The sequence below is a fragment of the Peromyscus leucopus genome, chromosome 6 (genome assembly GCF_004664715.2).
Source record: "Peromyscus leucopus breed LL Stock chromosome 6, UCI_PerLeu_2.1, whole genome shotgun sequence".
Lineage (NCBI taxonomy): Eukaryota > Metazoa > Chordata > Mammalia > Rodentia > Cricetidae > Peromyscus > Peromyscus leucopus.
The window spans coordinates 98,258,627-98,280,090 of NC_051068.1; the positions used below are offsets into that span (position 1 = coordinate 98,258,627).

Genomic DNA, 21,464 nt, shown 5'->3' on the forward strand with positions numbered 1-21,464 from the left:
AAAATTCTTTCAGTCTGGTGATGTGCTTAGACTTCCTTGATAGTTTCTGAACATTTCCCTCATTACATCTTCATGCAGGGCACCTCTGAGCTTTCCGCAGTCATTTCTTCACAGGTGAGATAGATGAGAAGTCCATTCCAAGCATGTTGGCAGCAGAAAGAGCTAAAGTTTGTGAATCGTCACAGTTGTGGTGCTTGGTGTGAACTCGTCTGTGGATTGTGGATGCGATCTGTATCAATGCTTTCTTTTTCCACATATGACACCGCTTTAGCATGTTGACAACAAAGCAGAAGTGAAGTCATGAGCTGTGATTTTATTTTGGACATGTGAGCATGTCAAGAGGAAAATCACTTAATAAATCTGCCCAGCAATTACTCAAGTGAACATGATTATTCATTTAATTCTGTTCATGTGTAGGTACAAGTTATTTAAATAAACTCATTTTTTGTGATGAAACTTAACCTGTTTCACATGGTAGCAAATGTTCCACAAAATTGGAAACAATCGCAGATGTGAATTCTTTAATTTAGAGACTGCACAGAGTGTAATAGCACAAAGTGCAGCAACATTGGATTTGGAGGTTGGTAAAAGGAAGTGAGAGGTAGGGAGATGGCTCATGCAGATCCTGAACTTTGAAACATTTCCCCATAAATGTGTTAAGCTGACATTAAAAGGGAAAACACTTCTTAATGGAAATCTCAGCTTGACTTGACAGTAACATTACAGACGTGTTCCACTGCAGAGAGATATTTAAATCAATGACATTAACTCTAATAAGCTATATCATCGTGGAAGTATCCAAAAACTTTAAAAATGTTTTCAGAGTCAGAAAAGGAAGTACACTTTAGACAGCTCCCATATCCTTCCTTTAACACACACATACAGTTTAGCTCTCTAATCTAACTCCTTGGTGCTCTGTTCAAAAAACTAAGCTAAAAAGGTAGATGCTCGTGTCTTTTTATAGGCTGCTCTAGAAAGTTTATGCTAAAATAAATTTATATATACCAATTTACTGGGAGAAACTTACAAATGAACAAACTATAAAAACTATATCATATGTGTTATGTAAAACGACTGAGTTTGTTTCCTATTGTTATAATAAAGACCACAACCACAGGCAACTCAGGGAGGAAGGAGTTTATATTACCTATAATTCCTGATCACAGTCCATCATGAAAACGTGTCAAGCAGAGGAGAACCCTGGAGTCGGAAACTGAAGCAGAGATCCCAGAGGAATGCCACTTGCTAGCTCGCTCCCCATGGCTTTCACAGAGACTTCCTTAAACAACCCAGGATCGCCTGCCTGCCCAGGAGTCACACTGCCTGTGGGGATATGGGCCCTCCCACATCAATCATTAACGAAGAAAGTGCCCCACAGTCACACATACAGGCCAGTCTGAGGGGCATTTTCTTGATAGAAGTTCACTCCTCCCGTGTGACTCATATTTGTGTCAAGACAACAAAAAGTCTAGCCAGCACAACTGACCCCTTATCAACTTCACACAAAATACATCACAATTAAACCCTCATCTTTCCTTTCTTTGCTGTCCCCAAGAACTCATGCCAACATCAAAATATAAAACATAACCCCAAAAGGCTTTGAATTTGTAACACTTTAAAAGCCAATGTTCTCTTTAGAAATCTGACAGCTCTTTCAAAGCTCAGTCTCTCCAGTCCTAGGCTCCTGTAAAATCAAAACAAGTTACAAACTTCGTAGTGCAGGCAGGAGAAGCAGGACACAGTCCCAGGCAGACCAAATCTAAACCAAATCCCAGCAGTGTAAATAAGCAGTACCCAATGTCTGGTATTCATCCATGATCTTTTGGACTCCTAAGGGCTTGAACAGCTCCACTTCTCTGTCTCTACCATTCACAGCACATACAGCTTTGTCTCAAAGACCCAGGCTGGCTCCACTTTACCACGGCTGGTAATTCCAAAGTCCTGCATCTCCAGTACACTAGAGTCTCCACTGAACTCAGCTATGCCTTTGCTATCATCTCTCCTGAACTCTCTTCCTGGACCCTGCCACATGTTCCAAGCCTCAGCTTTTCTCCGCTACCCCTTCCATCCTGAGGCTTCCATTGCAATTGAGGGCACATATTCACCAACGCCCTGACCTAGCCTCTCACAATGTCAAGCCTGAGCTTCTTTCCATGATCCCTTCAATGCTGCATATGTCTTGGCAATAACTCCATGACCACCAGTGAAAGAAACTCTTTCACATTATCAAATTTGACTGCCAGCCTGAGATGCAGCTTTGGTCTTCTTTAGAACACAGCTTCTGTGTGTTGACACTGAGGATATAATCCTCGAATGATTTTTAATCCTGGGCTATTCTTTTGTTGTTGTTGTTGTTTTGTTTTGTTTTGTTTTTGAAACAGGGTTTCTCTGTGTATCTTTGGAGCCTATCCTGGAACTCCCTCTGTAGACCAGGCTGGCCTGGAACTCACAGAAATCCACCTGCCTCTGCTGGGATTAAAGGCATGCACCACCACTGCAGGGCTTCCTGGCCAATTCTTAATCACAACTGATTTTCCAGCCCCAGCTGACCAATCACCATGGATTCTTAACTCAAACAGAGCACAGGAATCACCCTGCTAGAACCTTTAAGTGACTCTCAAACTTCCTTCCAAAGCTTCCCAAGGCAGGTGAGGCTTCCATCATCTTCATTGTTCTCAGCATTCTCGTCTTCCAAGTTCCCACAAAACTCATTAAGCTCTGAATGCTGATTTTTTACAGCTCCAAGTTCCACTATCGCAATCCTCCCAAAACCAACATGTTCAGCTACACCACAACAATACCCTACAATCCTGGTATCAGTTTCTGTTTTAGTTAGGTTTCTATTGCTGAGATAGAAGCCATGACCAAAAGCCATTGTGGGGTAAGAGTTTGTTTCAGCTTACAACTTGCAGTGTGTCATGTGGAACAGGAACTCAAGGCAGGAACCTGGAGGCAGGAAATGAAGCAGAGACCATGGAGGAACACAGGTTATCTCTTACTTCTCAGGCTCATCAGCAGCAGTCAACTTCAGATATCTCACTTATACCCCAGGACCACCTTCCCAGGGGTACCACCACCCACAGTAGGCTGGGTCCTCAGACAAGGTTTCTTCTTCCTATGTGACCCAAGCTTGTACCAAATTGACAAAACCTAGTCAGTATAATCATTACTCACCTTCTCTTTACAAAATTTTACTATATAAAAATTGCACTAAATGAGGTATTCAGTTTTACAAATAGGGACAATGTCATGGGTAGATTTGAGTTTAGCTAAAGAGAAAAGTTGAGGATAAATATGATTAAAATACACTGTATGAAATCCTCAAAGAATTAATAAATTATTTTAAATGAAATAACGATGTATATAGTTACATGTATATGTATATGGTTACATTCTTGTTTCCATCTTACTTTTTTGCTTTGCTTTGTTAGTTTTGCTTTGTCTTGTTTTTCAAGACAGGCTTTCTCTGTACAGCTTTGGCTGTCCTGAAACTCACTCTGTAGACCAGGCTGGACTCAAACTCATAGAGATCTGCCTGCCTCTGCCTCCCAAGTGCTAGGATTAAAGGCGTGTGCCACCACCTAGCTCCATCTTACTTTTTAACATACTTGAGTATTTGCTTGTTGTCGTTTCTTTTAGGTCAATGACACTACTTTAAAATATTGATCACTTAATATCCATAACATTTCTCGTGTTATTAAGTCAAATTTGCAAGTATATTTTCCTGTGAAGGGGAAAGAATGGTTCTATAAAGCAGCTCTGCTTTTGTGAGGTATCAGTCTTTGCACACCACCACTTCTCTTGGGCTCTTACTCGCCTGTTATTTCAAGCTCATATTGCCAAAGGTTCTTCATGATATATTCTTTGAAGCACCTTACAACCTGACTTAGCCCATATTCCTCTGTAATGACTCAATCTAGGCTGCACACACATCTAAACTTAGTCTATGCCTATGTCTCTGAACCTGACTGTTCTTAGGACACATGCTTATTCTCACTGTATTCCTGACTATAGATCTTGAGTAGACATACCATAGAGCCCTGGCATCGCCCTATGAATCTTTGGGTTTTTTTTTGTTTTTGTTTTTGTTTTTTTGAGACAGGGTTTCTCTGTGTAGCTTTACGCCTTTCCTGTATTTCACTCTGTAGACCAGGCTGGCCTCGAACTCACAGAGATCCACCTGCCTCTGCCTCTGGAATTCTGGGATTAAAGGTGTGTGCCACCACCACCTGGCTAAATCTTTGTTTTATAGGTAGCTGTGCTGCTAATTTTCTGTCAACTTGACACAAGCTAGAATCATCAGAGGAGTGAGCCTCAGTTGAGAAAACGTCTCCATAAAACCTAACTTATGCAATTCTTTAGGACATTTTCTTAATCAGCAATTGATAGAGAGGTCCCAGTCCATTGTGTTTTGGCACCCCTGGGCTGGTAGTTCTGGGTTCTATGGGAAAACAGGTTGAGAAAACATTGAGTGCAAGGCAGTAAGCAGCACCCCTTGCTGGCCTCTGCATCAGCTTCCACCTCCAGGTTCCTATCCTGTTTGAGTTCCTGTCCTGACTTCCTTCTGTGATGAACAAGTTGCTTTTTGCCATAGTATTTCATTACTAAAATGGTAACCCTGACTATGACAATGGCTTTCTCCTCTCAAGTACTGTTTCTCAATTCCCACTTCTCAAATTAGTGAATATACCATCCCTTTGCCATTTCAAATGATGGTCTTGCTTATTTTACTGAAACAAATCAACCATAAGCAAACTCTGATATGTGCCTATTATGCAAAAGCAATTTCACTATGATTATGAACAAATGGAAATAAAATAGCAGGCATGATTTCAGAGTTTTTAAAGTGTGTGTGACTGTGTGTGTGTTAGTGTGTGTGTGTGTGTGTGTTAGTGCGTGCCTGTGTGTGTGTGTGTGTGTGTGTGTGTGTGTGTGTGTGTGTGTGTGTTCACAGAGGCTAGAAGGAAGCATTATATTTCCCATGGAGCTGGGTATGGAAACTAAACTCAGGTCCCCTGGTAGAGCAGAAAAAGATCTTACCTCGTGAGCGAATCTTTCTAGCCTTTATTAATTTAACTTGAAGCATTTGAACTCCTCACCTGAGAAGAGAACATAATTTTAATAACCTGTATGACTAGAACTCAAGTGATCATAATTTTCTAGCAAAATATTTTTATAGATATGGTTGATTACTATAAATTGTTTTAAAACAGCATAGACATAAATTAAAGGCCAACATGCCATAAGAACACTCAGGTTTATGCTCTGATATAAAGTAATGTATTAAAGAAGTAGTAATGGAGATGTCAGACTGCTTTAGTCTACATGTCCTATGACTGTGAAGAGATAGCATGACCACAGCAACTCTTATAAAGGAAAGCATTTAATTCGGGCTTGCTTACAGTTCAGAGGTTTAGTCTATAGTCATCATGATGGGAAGCACGACAGCACACAGGCAGACATGGTGCTATCGAAATAGCTTAGAGTTCTACATCTAGATAACAAGCAACTGAATGAAAAAGAGCTACTATGCTTAGGTTGGTCATTTGAAACCCTAAAGACTACTCCCAGTGACACATGTCTTCCAACAAGCCACATCTACTCCAACAAGGCTACATGTCCTAATCCTATCAAATAAGGCCACTCCATATGAGCATAGGGGAAATTTTCATCAAACCACTGCACAAACTCTACCACTGACCTAATCCACTTTCCCCTTGACTATTCACAGCCATCGGTCTAGAGTCTTTCCTCTCTTCCAAATTATTTCTCTATCTAAAAATAGGCTATTAATTCTGTTTTTTAAATAACTCTATGCTCCCATACCTTTCAGTCAAGCTACAGAATTATTTCTAGACTCTACGGCAATTTTAAATTGTTTAAATTGTTGCTATACTCATGGTCTCTACATTAGTTTTTATCATATCTTAAGTTACTCTAATGAGCAACTTGTCTTGGCCAGGTTGTTGATTGACATCTATTATTAAATCCAAGTAATTCTTAGTCCTTATTTCACATCATTAACATTGTAACCATATTTGCCATCAGCAGCATTTTTTTTCTTCTAAACTATCAGTTAATTAACTGTTCACAGAAAAAAGTCTTTGACCTGGAAGGTGATATGAGGAATTTTCATGGAGGGTCCCAGGATAGAGCAGTCATTTCCATTTCTATTTTCAAAAACTCCTTTCAAAGTAATTAAGTGAATGAAAGAATAGAATTTGTCTTTCACCAAATATAACCCAAAACAAAACTTGAACAAAGATAATAGTGAATATACTCAAAAAGCAAACACAAACACCCCCAAAATAGCTCTCACTCTTTAGTCAGCTCCCATTCCATTATGGATTCCTGACATTGCTCATAACTCATGTCTGTTTTTCAGTATATATGTTTGGTTTCCTCTCCTTGTCTCTTAAATTCAATACCTCCCAGGCATCTATCTTAATATACCTTCTTTCCTCTACTTATATGTATTTGTTTGTTTGTTTGTTTTATATCAATAAATCACATGACTTTAAATAAAAATATTTATCATGGGAATAGAAAGATGGCTCCATAGTTAAGAGTCCTGGCCCCTCTTCCAAGGACCCAGGTTCAACTTTAGCACCAACATGGGTGCTAAACCATTTTCAGGCCTCTTGAGGTACTAGCCAGGATTGTGGCATACAGACATAAATAAAGGTAATATACACACATATTATAATAACAATAGCAACAACAGCAATAATAATAATAATAATAATAATAATAATAATAATAATAATTTATTTTTTAAAATCTTGAAACCCTACCAAGCTCTAGCTGAGCTCACTCTTATGGATAATAAGCTATTTATTGATATTCTTACCTGTCATATGCTACCAGATACTGTTCTCAAATGCAATGTTCCTATTTATCTTTCTACCCCCAAACTACCCAGCTTTAAACCTCTGCCTCTGACTTGATAGCACACAGTCCTTCCAGATATCCTTTCTCTTCTGTACTGTATTCAAGCTCTTACAAAATATCCAAAACAAGGCTGGAGCGATGACTCAAAGGTTAAAGCATGTGTCATCTAAACAAGAGAACTTGGCTTTCGATCCCAGAGCCCACATAAATGCTACATAGGCATGGTGGCTTGCCCATGATTCCAGCCTCAGAAGATAGATGCAAGGAAATCAACAGAGTAACAGTCATGAGTTCTGGGTTGTTTGAGAGACTCAGAAGAAAGTGAAGGGGTAATCAAAGAAGACTTCTGGCATTTTGTTATACACAAATAAACACACACACACACACACACACACACACACAAGGAAAATAAAGAAAAAAAACATCACAATGAAATTATATCTCATGAGCTGCATCATGTTCATATGGTCCAGGCTGTCATCATTTCCCATCAGAGCCGTTTCAGAGCCTATGTGTTTCTTTGAGCTCTCCTTACCTCCCTTTAGTCTATTCTTATCATAGCAGCCACAAAACTTTATAATGGTAGGCTGAGCAATGCCATTTCTCTGCTCAGAACTTTCTGCTTGCTTGAGGTAAATAAAAGCACACTAATAACATTTATGGCCCTAAAAGATCTTCAGCTATCCCTTCAGTGATGCTGTAGAAAGCAGCTCTGAGTGGTATTTCTAGATCTTTCAGTACATAACTTGACAATCTCTTTGCAAAAACCCTACCACTTTGGCATCACCTCTCTTATTTCTCTACAACTTCAACTCTTCAGGCACATTTCCTTTTCTGTGAGGCATATGCTTGATAATCTAACACAGTGACCCATGGCCTTCATTCCTTTCCTTGCCTCTGCTTTATTTCCCACTCTAGTGTTCACCTTCTTACAAATGATTTGTATATTTATTTTTTGTAATGTCAGTCTCGTTGTGCAAACATAATAACTCACTGGTAGAAGGGATTTTTGTCTGTTTTCTTCACCGTTATATCCCAATGCCTATAATAGCTCTTTGTACATCCTACACATACAGGGAGTATACACTGATTAATGTTATATTGAACAAAATTATATAAAATATTTTAATTGGTAAATAAAGTAAGAGTACTGAGCATAAAACTTTAGGAACGCAAATGCTGAACTTGCTGGAGTGGAGCAGCCTACAGTCGGAGGGAAGGCTGGTTTAGTTTCTCTGTCAGTTTCTTTTAAGCAGCCAAGTAGACTATCAGTGGGAGCAAGAATATTAGAGGATGAGTCTCAATTGCCCAAAATAGCTCTATTTAGGATCAGAAAGTTCAACTCTGTAGAAGCAATGCTATTGCTGTGCTGTTTCTTTTTCCCAAGAAAAATCCATTGGTAACACGGAGTCCTCCAGAGATTTGTCACCATTTACCAGGCTTCAATCCAAAGAGTGTCAAGACTGACCCAGCCAATTTCCAGGGTCACACAGTCTTCGCTTTTATCACTTATGAAAACAGAAGACAATTTCAGCCCTGAAAAACATAGTGGAAAATCAATGATTCTAGGCTCATTTTCAAAGATGACAATATGGTCTCAAGCCCTTATTAAAAGGAGAAATAGATAATGGTATCTATTTTCCTCAGCATGAATGTCACTCCCCTGAAGTTGTGTATATAAAAGAACAAATCAATGCTTTAAGTCAACAAGGTACTGTTGAATAAACAATCTCCTTACCAAGAGTGTATTCACTTATTCAATTACCACTCCATTAATTTCATTTTGACATTTTGTTTTTAAGAAACTATTATTTATTTTTTAACAGTTGTTTCTTTTAAAATATTTACTATCTCACTGCAATGCATAGAATATTGTTCAAAAGATTTTGGGTATGAAATAACCCTAATCATATCCCATGCTGCTTCATGAATATGGGCAGGGTGTTGGAATTATGGAGATAAGCCCATGTGTACAGCCCTTTCCTCATTATTTAGAAACTTGAATTCATTGCTCAATTTTTTTTCCAGTTTCTGTGAGATCCAGAAATGACTGCATTACCATGAGATTGGTCTTCTTTCTCTCATTTTTCTCTTGTTTTCTCCCTATGGTCCATTATGATGTGTCAAGCTTTCAGAAAAAAGTATTTACTAATGGATTCTTGCAAAGTGAAGCACAAGAGGGTTTCATATGCTCACCTGTGCCTGTCTGACTTCCTGTGTTATCTAGAGATTTCTTTGCCCTTTTATTAGGATAGCTTCAAATTATCCCAGAACCAAGGTGCCAAATCATCAGAACCAATACATTTCAATTAGGAGCCTTTCAATATATCTTCCTTCATCATGTTACTTACATCATAAAGCTTCACCATACCACCAGCTTGCGCTTCCAGAATCTACGAGAGCTTTTACAATAGCTACTTATGCCATACTAGATTCTATAAAACTGAACCAGCAATCATAACTGCCCAGGATTTAATGGAAGGACAATTTGCAGTAGTGCAGTAGTTCATGCAGGACATAAGTCTATATCAAAGTAATGATGCCCTAAGATTGGTTGCTGTGAAGGAAAGGATTGTTTAATTCCAACTTCTGAGGAGGAATCAGGTAGAAAAGGTCACATACAATTTGACAGAGAGAGTCTTCTGGAGTGAGAATGGGCATGTCGTTTTGTGGGTAGGGAATGCTTTCCTGGTTATTTTTCTTTTTTATTTTGAGATTACATTATAATCAAAACAGTTTTCTTTTCCTGTTCCTCCCTATAAACTCTCCCATGTACCTCTCCCTACTCTCCTTCAAATTCATGGGCTCTTTTTTCACTAATCCTTACTGCATGTCCATGCGTGCATCTGTATATATATATATATATATATATATATATATATATATATATCCTGCTCAGTCCATAAAGTGTTACTTGTATGCATGTTTTAAAGACAGGCTGTTTGGCACTGTATAATCAATTGGTATGGTATTCCCTCAGGAAAACCACCTCCCCTGCTCCCAGCTCTTCTCAGTTGTTCATACTTTTTTGTTTAGGGTTGTGGTCTCCTGGCCGTTCCCTGACCATTTTGGCATGTCTTTTGTTGTTGTCTTTGTTGAGTACACAAGCTATCTGACAGTTGAAATAGAAAAACAGGACTCTTTAAGGAGCAGAGAGGGATGTAAATATAGAAGAAAGAGGGAGGTGTGTAAAATAACACTGATTATGTTTGCAAATGCCACAAGAAATCATACTAATAGCTTTTTACCTAAAAAAAAATATAATACACATGATTTCTGTGTATAAAAACACATACATAGCTTGAATGAACTCTTCTCACCCTGCCTGACAATGCCCCCTCCAAAAACAAAGACCATGTAACAAAACCCCATTACCAAACATGAAAATCCCTCTTTCACACTTGCTTTAACCTTTGATTGAAATAGTCATACAGCACAAAATGACTTTGCAAGAGAAAATAAGATTCCCTAGCTCCATTCCCGTTTATCTCTTGTCTGTTACCAGAATTTTCCATTTGCTAAGCTCAAGTGAATACAGGAAAGCCAGAGACCCAATGAGATACCCCACACCTTCTGTGGGGGAAAATGTTGACGGTAGTAAAATGCAAACCACTATCATTTCTGATTTGATACTGCTCTTCACTCTGACACGAACGAGAATTGACGCGGGTTTGTTGTTGTTGTTGTTGTTGTTGTTGTTGTTTTCTATTAATGTAAACTTTCTGTCTGCTCTTGTGTTTAGCCACTACCATTGCCTGAAGATTATGGCCTTATATTTGTATTTGTAAAAGTTGATAGATTTCCTGAAATGCTCTGTGTATCTTTTATGAACCAATAAACACATAAGCTTTAAATGTTGAAATGGTAGCTAATGACTTCATAATGGTGTATGCATTATAAATATTCACTTACTTGTATCTGTCATTATTTAATCCTTTAATATAGACTTAATTTTATAGATAAAGAGTCTGAGGCACAGAAAAGTCATGTAAGCCCCTCAGACTCACACAACAACAATACCACAATTGAACTTCAGCCACCTTCCGTGGAGCCCAAGATTCCTTGCAGTATTATGGGCTACAGTAGTGATACTAGAAGGTAAATCTACACACACAAAGATCTTGGAGTCCATTAGATGACATATTGAAAATAAAATGTAGAAGAGACTGCATGGGAGGAAGCCTGTGAGATCCCAAATTAATCTAGCCAAACAATCCAGATTGAGGGGATAATGACAATGAAAACACACAAAAGTGGACACAATTTCCGGTATTTGAAAGGTTCTGTGAGGTATATTTATGCTTCTAGATATGTTTCTTACATCACTGCAACTAATGTTAGTTGGAAATAAATTTTAACCTTAATAGATGTTCATGTCAAAGATATCATTTTTTTTTCCAGAAACAAAATGTCTGCATGCTCAAATGATAGTGGGTTTTTTTTTAAGTCAAATGTTCATAGACCAAATTCGATGAGAGTTAAGATACATTTGTCTATTTTCTCTCTGTAGTTGTCTCCAGATTTCAATCTGCAGTAGAAAATGTTACTTCTATCCAGAGAATCCCTAAAACTGAACAAAATGCTTGACACAAACCAGGAACTCAAAAGTAATTATTTTGAGTGTAGAGAAATTGAATTTTTTGTTTGTTGTCTGATTATTAGAAATAGGGCCTGGTGTAACTCATTCTAGCCTGTAACTTGTTATATAGCTGAGTATAAACTTGAATGGATTAGCCTCCTGCCTCTGCTTCCAAAGCACTAGGATTAAAGCTATATGCTACCAAGCCCAGCATATCTAATTGTTTGAATATGTCTCTAGTGTTTATCATTGAAATCATCAGAAGCCTCCAATTCACTTACTGTATCCTATCTGCTGGCTATCCAATGCATAAGATCCAGCCATCATATGCATGCATATCATGTATATATACATTATCTCCTCCCACACATATTTATACACACATAAAATGTTCACATATATATTGTTTACTCAGGTATAAAAATAGATGTTTACCAATATCAATCATCTAAGTAAAATATAAATATAAACTAATAAAAGTAAGTACTATACGGTTCTTTATTTTTCTCCGGTTTTCCTAGAATTCAAACCATTAGATGCCTTACCTCAATCTGTTAAACATGTTCTGTGCATTAGAAAATGCAAACCCAGCTCTTCCCATCAGGTTTCCAAATTAAAAACATCACACTATTTTTAACAAGGACAGCTTTGACTCATTGCCTTGAGGGCTTTTGAAAACTCTTTAAGGGCAGAAGGGCAGATTGTCAGCTGAACTTCTCAGGATTCAAGGAGCCATAGAAAACTGGTCCCCCAGGGCCTCCTGTATCTGAAAGAGACCACTAGAGCTAAGTCTCAAGCAGTGGGCTTCCTGTTACCCTGCAAATATACACCAAAACTGCTAGCAGGTTGTCTTGTTTTCAAGGTCTTACTTTCCAACAAGAATTTAACCTTTGCTTCCTGCTGCCCTCCAGAAGCTGTCCTGAGTACTCCTAATTGGCTGAAACTAATTTACATTGAAAAGCGCTAGCAGCAAAGGAGATTTTAAAATGGAAAATTTTGCTTCATATCATTTTACCAAGGAAAAACATATAATAGAAAGGTGTTTTGCTTCCATACTATATATTTGAGTCAGTTCCATTAGGTCACAGTAGAAGCTGACATTGGAAAAACAGAAGCATATACTGAATGTAGGGAGCCCAGAGGTGATTCCAGCTCTCACACTTGCTAACCTGAAAAAGCCCGATGCTTTCTCTTAGCCTCGCTTTCCACATTTTAGATAGACTCCAGTCCTTGTAACAGGATTATCATTAGGGTCACATTGGGAATAAACTGAAAAACATCTAATAGATACCAGGTACACATCCGTTGCCAGGAATACATGACCATTGGGGATTGCTTTGAAAGGGCCTTCATTTCAGGTGCTGTTGACAGCTCTAGTGCTAAATGCATTTTTATTGTATACGGGCTTTTTTTTTTAATGATCTTATCACATATAGCAACAATTAACCCCATTGTCTCACCACCACCACCACCCCTGCAAGAAGTGGGAATTTAACTGGAAAATGTGATCATAGTCAAGTTCTGTGAATGCTGGCGAGGCATGCCATTCTGAAACGCCACTGAAATGATGTCACTTTTGAAGCCTGTCCTTGTGATTGCTTATTAGTATATTACATGTTGTTGGTGCCTGTATTCTTAAATCATCTTCATCCTGCATGATTTGTTAATAAACAGTAAAAGCTATGCTTGCATTTTGTTTTCTCAACTATCATTTATGCCTATCTTATAGGGTTTGAATGTTTTCTATATTTACATAGAAAAGCCTTCCCAAGTCTGTAATTTTTATGATCTTGTGTAAATATGACATTTAGCTTATGTTTTAGTTGACCAGCTCTCTGTGAATTGGATTTTAAGCTGTGGACAGTTAAGAATGAAGCTTTCTAGTTCACTAAGCCCCTTGATAACAGGAAAAGAGCTACTAGGGAATTACTTTTCACTTCCCGTTATCATTTTGATTGAAAAAGTATAAACTCACAATTACCTAGTGTGATTTACTATTTTGATTGAGCCCTAGTTGCCCCTGCAATAGGATGACCTTACAGATAGTATTACATTGAGCCCCCGGAAATCAATAAGTATAATAAAATCTTTTTTTACTGACCCTTCCTACTCAATTGCTTTTCTTCCTTATTTTTCATGAAAAGTTCCACAATTCCTTTTACTATATATCAAAAGTGAAATGCTTTTTTGTAGGATGAATATAGTTGTTTGTTATTTCAGTTCTCTTTACAGACTTTGTTTTTTTATCTCTTTTTTACTATGACACTGCCATATTTATCTAACATATAAGGCCTCACATTTGGAATAAAGCATCACACCACAGTAGAGAATGAGACCAACAAATGTATTATTAATGAATATTAGGATTCCCACAGTCTTGTTTTGTCACTCACTAAATTATAGGAGACTTGGAAATTCTATGTACAAAGCAGTTGCAAGAATAACAACATAGTAGGAGAAAATTTACCCTTTGCTGTGAGTCAGAAATACCTTCCCAGGCAAAAGATCCATACCAATTCTAACTTACCTGTCAAAGCAGTTTAAATACCCTCATGCCTAGATTTCTCTCTTGAGGAAGTCCAGCTCTCTTTCATTGGCAATGGGATACTGGGCTGGACCCCTTGTTTTCTGGGTGATCACTCATCTTCATTACAGTTAACCATTTCCCAGGCAGCAGACCAGACAAAAAAGAACTAAGGCTGATAGCTGTTCAGGAAAAGACCCAGCGATGGGTCCAGGCTGCACAGCAGCAGCCTCACTGGTCAGTTCCCAAGTACTTCTATTACTGGAGTTTTCCAGCTTAGTCCTGTACAGAAAAGACAAGTTTTAGGGTCAGGATTTCACTCAGTAATAGAAGGTTCACTTAGCATTAATGAGGAATGGGTTTCAATTTCTAGTACCACAAAGATTAAGGAGGAGAGACGAGGAGGGAGGGAGTGGGAGATGAGGGGAGTGGAGGGGAGAGGAAGGGAGAGGAGGAGAAAGGAGGGGAGAGGAAGGGAAAGGAGGAGAAAGGAGAGCAGGGGAGGAGCAGGAAGAGAAGGATAGGAGGAAAGAGAGGGGAGAGGAGCAGAGGGAGGAAAGGGGAGGAGAGAGGAGGACAGGAGAAAGGCTCTTGTAAGAAATATGTTTCTTACCAGTACTGGGGGAAAAAAAATACAGTTTTCCCTCATGTCTAGGAAAAGGCTCTAGCTCATTTTACAGCATTGATTTCATAATTCAGTATTTCTATAAGAGTCATTTATTATAATAGATGTTAGAAAACAGTCTTGATGAAAAAGAACTGAATTTGGCTACACAATGAGGGTCGTTCCATGAAAGGAAAATGAAAGTGACATGAACTATTAAGAGCCCATCTTTGGGACTAGTGCAGTGTGTGGGTGCTGCGCTGAAGTCTGTGATCCACTTACTGCTTGCTTCTCATCCAAGACTGAATTCTTTCCTTGTGCTGTGTGTCTGTAACAGACAATATAAACAGCAACTGTCAACAGTTTTGAGCTCAGTTTATTGATTCAATCGACTTTCATATCTGACTTTGTATCCTCATTTATAAGCTCAATTGATGAGATTCAGCCCTACAAGGAAATTTTATGAGGCAGATAAGCATCTAAAGGGAAAGTTATAAAAGAAGAAATTAGAAAACTATATGTATTTCACACACTTAGAAATATAATACAATGACTGAGAATGTTTTCATATTCTTGCTTTAGATGTATACCTGTAGTCATTTAGAGTTGACTATTTACCCAAAAATCTCACAGTAAAGTGTGTGCCTTGTACAGTAAATTAATTTCTAAATTTTAGGACAAAGGGTGAGACCTTAACTTTTACCTTTCCTTTACCCTCTGCATACAAAATACTTTTGGGCCTAACTTTTCTTACTGTCTGTTTTGTTACCTGTTTTCATCTAGCTTTTAGCACAGAAATAACTCCTTAACATATAACTTTGATCTTGGCATTCCACTGGTTCTTTCTTAACGTGAACAACACATTGTATCAAATCCTATTAAATCCAAGCCAAAAAAACTCTCATTAACACACACACACACACACACACACACACACACACACAGAGAGAGAGAGAGAGAGAGAGAGAGAGAGAGAGAGAGAGAGAGAGAGAGAGAGAGAGAGAGAGTATTCTTCCATCTTCCATATTTTCTGTGTTAGGTAATTTCTCAAGTTACAGATTTTTATTTTTTGCTTCATCTACTTGATAAAGGACAAAGTTCAATTCCTATCTGTAGCTAAAATTCCCTCCCAGGTGAGCAATAAACAATGCTCACCCCTTTTGTTGGGGTCCCAATGACAAACAAAGGCATGATTCTGCCAGAGTTCTCTATGGAGAGTCAATGAGTGTATTGGGATCCCTAACAGGACAGTTGAGGTGTCCCCTAAAGGAATGTGGGTTTTCCTTTCCCAATGGGCAGCATATGAAAAGCTTTATCCGACCGGGGTGAGAGCCTTCCATAACCACACACTTCATACATGGTGCTCCAGTCTTCCCTGGCCTATATATACACTATCCCTTCCAGAGGACGTCATATGCAATTAATGCAGAGTTTCATGTAACAGGCAGTAGGGAGAAATTGGAGACTTAAGTGAAAATTGCATGCCCTTTCCCCAGCTGGTATTGAGGGATGTAAAACATCAGGAGGCCCAACTTCGGTGATCTTTTGCAAGGGGAACACCTGAAAGCCCCAAGATAGTGGTTGGTTCACTTAGAGTACAGTCAGTCACAACACTATGATCCCCTCAAACTTAATGCATTTAAATTTCAAGCTTAATTTCATGCACACAGAACAAGCCCAAAGTATGTACTACATTCATCATAGTAGCATCAGATCTCTATGAAGCTGATGAACTGAGGAAACCATAAAAGCTCATCTTCCTATTTTTTAATTCCCTCTTACTTACCAGGGATCTCAATATATATGCCAAATAAATATAAAGATTTTTAATTGATCCAATTGCCCCCACTCCATGATGGTGTTCTTCTGACTTTTTTTAGGAACATGGAATACCGACCAACCTGGGCTATGCAGTGGCCCCACATCACTCAGGGGTCTACCCGGTCCATATTCAGCTGTATGCAGCTTGGAAGAAGGTCTGGGGTATTCAGGTCACCAGCACTGAAGAGTATCCACATCTGAAACCTGCAAGATACAGGAAGGGCTTCATTCACAATAGCATCATGGTGAGCGCATACTGCTGTGCCCGAAGGTCCTTGGTGCCTGTGTTTAAGGGAAGAGATCAACATTCTGTCTAAGGATGTAACACAGAACTTCTTTGACATGACTATCAGAAGTTTCCAACATGCCATGAAGGTGACTGGTCACACAATGACATACTATTTGACAATAGGCATGTTTTCTAGGCTGTAGAGTGGTTTTACTGCGTATATAGAAATCCGGAAATAATGGGAATGAGTTTTGCATAAATTATCCATTGATACTTTCAAATTGAACTTTGGTCTGAGGCACCTAAGTTGCTTCTGAGGAACTCCACAGTACTGTTTATTTGTGTGGTTTTTACCAAGAGCTAAAGGTAGAATGCTGTACTAGAGGTCAAGAAAACACCTCTCCAGTAATTTCACTACCAATAGATAAAAGGGAGCAATACCACCTGAAAGCTAAATTCATCTGTCCAGTGTATTTTGATTCTCGGGCATTCAGAGCATCTTAGGGTGCTGTTTATTTTCGTTCTCTTTTTCTTGTAAAATGCAGGGAAAGGAGGCATGTTGTTCCTTTCCTTGTATATAGCTAAAAAGTAATAACCCAATTTAAGAATGATGTATCCATTATGATAAATGAGAGTAACACCACATGAATTTGAGCTGGAAATTTAGCATCACTCATTGGGGTTAGGGAAGGTGGCACTATGCCCTTGGTTCTAAAATGGCCAGTTTTATCCAGTTCCAGGTGCCTTTGAAGATGTACCCACCATTAGTTGTCAAGAACAGAGCAAGAGTTTATAATCTTTTTTCTGTTCAATATTTTCACTAACCCACACTATTACTCATATTGTTGCTACAACTATCTATATATACATCTAATCTCCATCTAAAGACAAGAGACAGGAATCTATAGCTACCCAGATTTGGAGCTCAGTAACTTTATCATGGGGCTTTAATCATCTCATCATTATAATAGGGCACCAGTGGACACAGATTGTTACCTGAAATCATTGATACCACAAACAGCAATTGAAGTCTACAGCAATCAGGAAGCATAAAAAGACTCATTTACATAAATTTAAAAACAGAGAAAGTACTGAGATTCTTTCATTGTGTGATCACCCAACATGTCATGAAAGGAAATCATCCTTTTAGCCAAGACTACATGCTTTCATTTACCTTGAATTCAATTATGAAAATTAAATGAAGAATAAATACAATCACAGCTTTCTCGTGGAACTGGGTGCATTTTCTACTAGACTATAAATACTTCTTATTCAAAATAGGATATTAGAGTCAGTTTGCTTATTTGTCTTGTCAATTGAGCATCCAGAGTTACAGCAAACCCAACACAGAAATACTCCAGAAACAGTCATTAAGTGGCTTGACTATGACTGAGATAAAATTAAAGCCAGCATACAGGAGAGGTGGTGAGAAAAGGTGACTTTGAGTCTCAGAACCTGCACATTCCACAAGACTGAGTATCAGAAGGCAAAGGGAAGCTTGATTTGATGAGAAGTATGACCATGATATGTGTCTGAATTAAATGAACCCAAAGACAACTTTGGACCCCTTAACCCGAGTCAGGCAGTAGTTTAGATTTATGGAACTCAGTTAACTGGGCGCATGTGCTAAACTCCAAATTGTATTTCTTTGATTCAGTGACTACATTGACATTTACAAAATTAAACTGACATGAGCTCTTGGACACCAAGAACTCTTTGCTGACTGTGAACTTATGGTAATGGTAACAGTTGTTAGGTAAATCTCACCGGTGTGTTGCTTTTACTCTTTGTCATCAGGTCCTCCCTCGACAGACCTGTGGGCTGTTCACACATACTATTTTCTACAAGGAGTATCCAGGAGGACCCCAAGAATTGGATAAAAGTATCAAAGGAGGTGAACTTTTCCTCACAATCCTTCTAAACCCAGTATGTGTTTCATTTATACATTTTACAGTAGCATCAGTGTTGTCAAATAAGTTACATTTTTAAATCTAAATCATGAGGACTTTTTCTTTTCCAAACAGGCTCTTGGCTAGTCTATAACTTGTTATGTAAACCAAGCTGGGCTTGAACCCACAGAGATTTCTCTGTTCTGCTTCTGGATTGCTGGGAGTGTAATACCACACCTAGCTCATGGCTATATTCTTTATGAGCACAATATTTTTCCTGAAACTGAATTAAAATCTACATTTCAAATCCTTTCCTTGATACAATTTTATTTCTTGGGAACTTTTCACCAATGAATATGATGTTAGTTGTGGGTTGAATATGTATTGTTTTTATTGTTGGCATATTTTTCATTTATTCCTAATTTGTGAAGAGTTTTTATCATGAGAAGATGTTGGCTTTTCCTGAAAGGTTTTTGTGCACACAGTTAAACAATTACATTATTTTTATTCTTCATCCACTTTTTTAATATTATAAATATAAAATATAAATATACATTAAAATATCAATTCTTTTCAGATTCTGCACCATTCTTGCATCCTTGGAATAAACCCTGTATGAGCACAGACAAGAAATTTTTCATATATTGTTGGGTTTGTTTGGCTAGTATCTCTAGTGTCTCCCACTCCTTGTTAATTATGAGATTCGCCAGAGAAAAACCAGTTCGACCATTTTGGCCAAATTAAAGAAAGCTTTTATTAAAATATTAAACACTGACCAAGATGGAATTTGATCATGACCATCACCTGGAAACTTTCCAGGTGAGTGGCCCAAAGACACATGTTTTCAGGGATTGTATGGACAAAATCCAAAAGACACCATCCTATCCAATGAAGCTTTGTTGTTATTTTTCAATAATACAACTCCCAGAATCCCAGAATGATGCCTGGCCCTTGGGCAGGTGGGGCTTACAGGATAATTTATGGTATAACACCTGAGGGGTTTTATGCCCATATTTATAAAGGATTTTAAAGAGTAATTTTGTTGTTGTTGTTTTGTTCTCTATAGTTACTATTGGGATAACACTGGCTTCATAACAGGTGTTTGAAACTTTAAGTCTTACTCCCTCTTCAACTTTTTGGAGGAATTTGAGACAAAATAATATTAACACACTCACGATATTTGTTTGATCATCAGCAAAACCAGGAAGTCCTGAGCTCCTTTGGGTTGAGGATATTTTTTTTTTTTTTGAGATTATAATACAATTGTATCATTCCTCTTCCCTTTCCTCCATCCCATATATCTTTCTTGCTCTCTTTCAAACACATGGCCACTTTTTTCATTAATTGTTATTGTATTCACATCTGCATATAAATGTATATTCCTAAATACAATCTGCTCTGTCTGTGTAAGGTTACGTGGATGCATGTTTTCAAGGCAGACTATTTGGTAGTGGATAACCGGTTGGTATTTTCTTCCCTGAGCTATTTCTCCCATTCACAGCACCCTTTAGTTGCCTGTAGTTCTTTGTGTAGGGTTGAGACCTCTTGGTCTTTCTCTCACCCATTTTGACATGTCTATTGCTGTTGTCCTTGTTCAGCTCACGCTTGGGCAGTCACTTATGAGACACATCTCATAGCAAACTCTTTGATTCTCTGTTTTTTACAAACATTCTGCCATTCTTCAGAAATGTTCCCTGAGCCTTAGGTGCAGGAGTGTTTTGTAGATGTATCCATTAGACCTGGACCCCCAACTCTGAATTTTGATTAGTTGTGGTTTCTGTAGTGGTCTCTGTTGCCAAAAGAAGTTTCCTTGATGAAGGGTAAAGACTATAATTGTCTATGGATATAAGAAAAATGCTGAGATTGTTATTTGGGGTTGTGTTAGTTTAGTAAAACAGTGGTGCTAAGTTCTCCTCCAATATCTATGACTTCCAATAAGTAGTTGGCTAGGTTTCCTCTATTTATTTATTTTACGTGTATGACTGTTTTGCCTGGTCTATGTATGTGTACCAAGTGCATCCCTGGTATTCCTGGAGATCAGAAGAGGGCATGGGATTCATTGGAACTGGAGTTATGGATGGTTATAAGCCAACTTGTGGTACTGAGAGCTGAATGTGGGTCCTCTGAAAGAGGAAGCAGTAATTAAGTGTCTCTTAATTACTGGTTTAATTTTTCTCTTTGTGACTGTCATTAGACTTATATTTCTAGAAAGTTTTGTTTTGTACATTGATTTGTTGGTATGTGATGCCTATGGTACCCTAACAATCATCTGTATTTCTGTAATGCCAGTTATAATATTTCTTCTTGCAATTTGATTTTATCATCAAAACTTATCATCTTTTTTCTACTCTGTCAACTTGTGTAAATTTGTAAGAATCTCAACTCTTAGGTAATTGATTGGATTACTATTGTTTTTATACTCTCTATTTTATTTACTTCTGAACTAATCATTTGTCCTTCTTCATGCTAAGTGAGCTTAGTTCTATCTTCTTTCCTAATTCTTTGAGGTATGAAGCCAGATATTTATTTGAGAATTTTATTTTATTCTTCATTTAACATTTAGTTTTATCAACTTCTCTTTCAGAATTTCTTTACAATTCCTCTCAAGACTAGTTGGTAAATTCTAGGCATACTAAAGAGATAGTAGAATTCATCCCCTAAGTAGTATGACTCCTAATGATGCTTATTAAGAGAATAATATATATATATATATATAATATATATAAACTTTGCAAATATATAATAAATACATATATACACAATATAATTGTCAGTTGGCATTTCAATGATTTTCACATTCTTAAAATGTAGTAAATATACATATTACAATATAGTTCTGTAGCCAAAATTTAACATTTGTAGTTTAATCATCAGTACATGTTTAGCTCTGATAATATCTTTCCAGGTTAATATATCAGTGGACACAC

At 37.8% G+C, this 21,464-nt stretch overlaps 1 protein-coding gene across 1 annotated transcript in view; it reads left to right on the forward strand.

Moving 5' to 3' along the window:
* The window catches only part of Ndst4 (N-deacetylase and N-sulfotransferase 4), a 307,351-nt gene that overhangs the window by 167,662 nt on the left and 118,225 nt on the right, over positions 1-21,464 (forward strand). Inside the window, exons 5-6 of the mRNA XM_028859117.2 lie at positions 16,479-16,664; positions 18,446-18,574. Of these exons, the coding sequence (XP_028714950.1) occupies positions 16,479-16,664; positions 18,446-18,574 (315 nt within the window). The remainder of the gene's footprint in view (positions 1-16,478; positions 16,665-18,445; positions 18,575-21,464) is intronic.